Source organism: Seriola lalandi, unplaced genomic scaffold (assembly GCF_002814215.2).
Source record: "Seriola lalandi dorsalis isolate HSWRI2012SDOR001 ecotype SW California unplaced genomic scaffold, Sedor1 jcf7180002054867, whole genome shotgun sequence".
NCBI lineage: Eukaryota > Metazoa > Chordata > Actinopteri > Carangiformes > Carangidae > Seriola > Seriola lalandi.
Window position 1 is genome coordinate 1593 of NW_019525420.1, and position 1915 is coordinate 3507.

General features: G+C 44.4%; 1 protein-coding gene across 1 annotated transcript in view; it reads right to left on the minus strand.

Annotated features, from left to right (window-relative positions):
• Positions 1 to 904: 904 nt before the first annotated feature.
• Positions 905 to 1915, minus strand: part of LOC111671155 (uncharacterized) — a 13632-nt gene continuing 12621 nt past the window's right edge. The window contains exons 22-24 of the mRNA XM_087179816.1: positions 1717 to 1905; positions 1340 to 1393; positions 905 to 1285 (exon numbers count right to left, since the gene is read on the minus strand). Of these exons, the coding sequence (XP_087035942.1) occupies positions 1355 to 1393; positions 1717 to 1905 (228 nt within the window). The 3' untranslated portion in view covers positions 905 to 1285; positions 1340 to 1354. The remainder of the gene's footprint in view (positions 1286 to 1339; positions 1394 to 1716; positions 1906 to 1915) is intronic.

The following is a 1915-nucleotide window of genomic DNA, read 5'->3' on the forward strand; positions in this document are numbered from 1 at the left end:
CAGCAGCAGATACATCAATCATATGAAGTCACATCAGCTGACTGTCTGTCTCTGTCTGCAGAGAGTCCACAGACAGACACCTGGCTGATCTGCTGCCTCCTCCTGCTCCTGCTGCTCCTGCTCTTCATTCTCCTCTTCATCCTGAGGAAGAGGAGGATCCAGAGGAGAAGGATCACAGGTACAGCAGCCAATCAGAGACGGTCTGAGCTCTGACACACACACCTGGTTCCTTTACCGTCACAGCAGAATCATATTAATAGTAATCTGTCGTCCTGCTCCAGGTCCAACGGAGGAAAACACTTATGTGTCAATGCACGGTCACCATGGCAACAAGAGGAAGGACGAGGAGGAGAAGAGGGAGAGAGAGGAAGAGTCTGCTTATGGTACGTGTACACACACACACACACACACACAAACACACACACACACACACACACACACACATTAATACAGATGCTAACAAATGCTAACATGTTCTGTTCTCAGTTCCCCATCATCGTACTGTTTCCATGGAAACACCAATCACCCAGCAGATGTCCTGTCTCTTATACACATCTTTTCTCTTTGCTATATAGGCTGATTGGGACCTGAGAAAAATGATGTCCACATATGAGGACATTAGTTTTAAATTTGGATTACTGAGTGGCAGTATAATATCCTCATATGTGGTCACCAGGCCCTTGTTGAGAAAAAGTTAGTATTGTGGTCTAGAGAACCCAAAATGTGAGGTCCACATATGTGGACGCCAGGTCCTAGGAGGTTAAACACAGTTTAAAATGCACCAGTGCTCTGATTGGCTGGTTGTTCCTCCAGCTTGGTTTTTGAATCACTGAACATATGACAGATTCTGTGTAAGGCTGCACGTCATCTAATTCAACTGAAACTGACGTTTGACACGTTTAACTGATTTAAAATAAATTTCTTTAATGATTTAATGATTTCAGTGATCAGGACTCTTCAATTTATATTCTGTCAGTAAATATATAATTAAACTGCAGCTGCAGATTTTTACGTGTCTTTGAAGATTTGTTCACAAACTATTTAAACTGATATTTGAAGCACACATCAGATTACAGCGAAGACATGAGACAGAGACACTGTAGGGGGCGCTGTCCCTGCAGGAAGACAACTCTACAGACACCAAGAAAAACTGTGACTTTAAATATTTCACAGTGAAATCAGACAGTTCAGTTCCACCTGTTTCAAATGAAGAAAAAACTAAAACAATAGAGTTTTAAAACCAGAACAATCTGAGACACACGACTCTGACGTGAGCTCCTCATCCTCATCCTCATCTTCATCTTCATCTTCATCTTCATCCTCATCTTCATCTTCATCTTCATCCTCATCTTCATCAGAAGACGGTGATCTCCTCCTCCTCCTTCTCCGGCGTCTGAGGTAAAACAAATAACAGGTTAACACAACAAATCACTTTCAGCACGTCGACAATAAATCACAGGTGTGTTAGAGGTGTGTATCACAGGTGTATCACAGGTGTGTTACAGGTGTGTATCACAGGTGTGTCACAGGTGTGTTACTGGTGTGTCACGAGTGTGTCACAGGTGTGTGTCACAGGTGTGTGTCACGGGTGTGTCGCAGGTGTGTTACTGGTGTGTTACTGGTGTGTCACGAGTGTATCACAGGTGTGTGTCACAGGTGTGTGTCACAGGTGTATCAGAGGTGTATCACAGGGGAGCAGTAGTGTCAGGTGTTTACCAGGAACAGCAGTGTGTGGTGGATGATGAACTCTCTGGTGAGTCTGAGCAGATCCTGGTTCACAGTCTGAAACAGAGACGGGACCAGAACCACAGCCAGATTGTGAGCCGACATCTTGTTCACCTGAGAGAACACCTGGACCCTGAGAGACAGGTAAATAAAAACATCAGAGGAACACCAGCGTGTGTGTGTGTGTGTG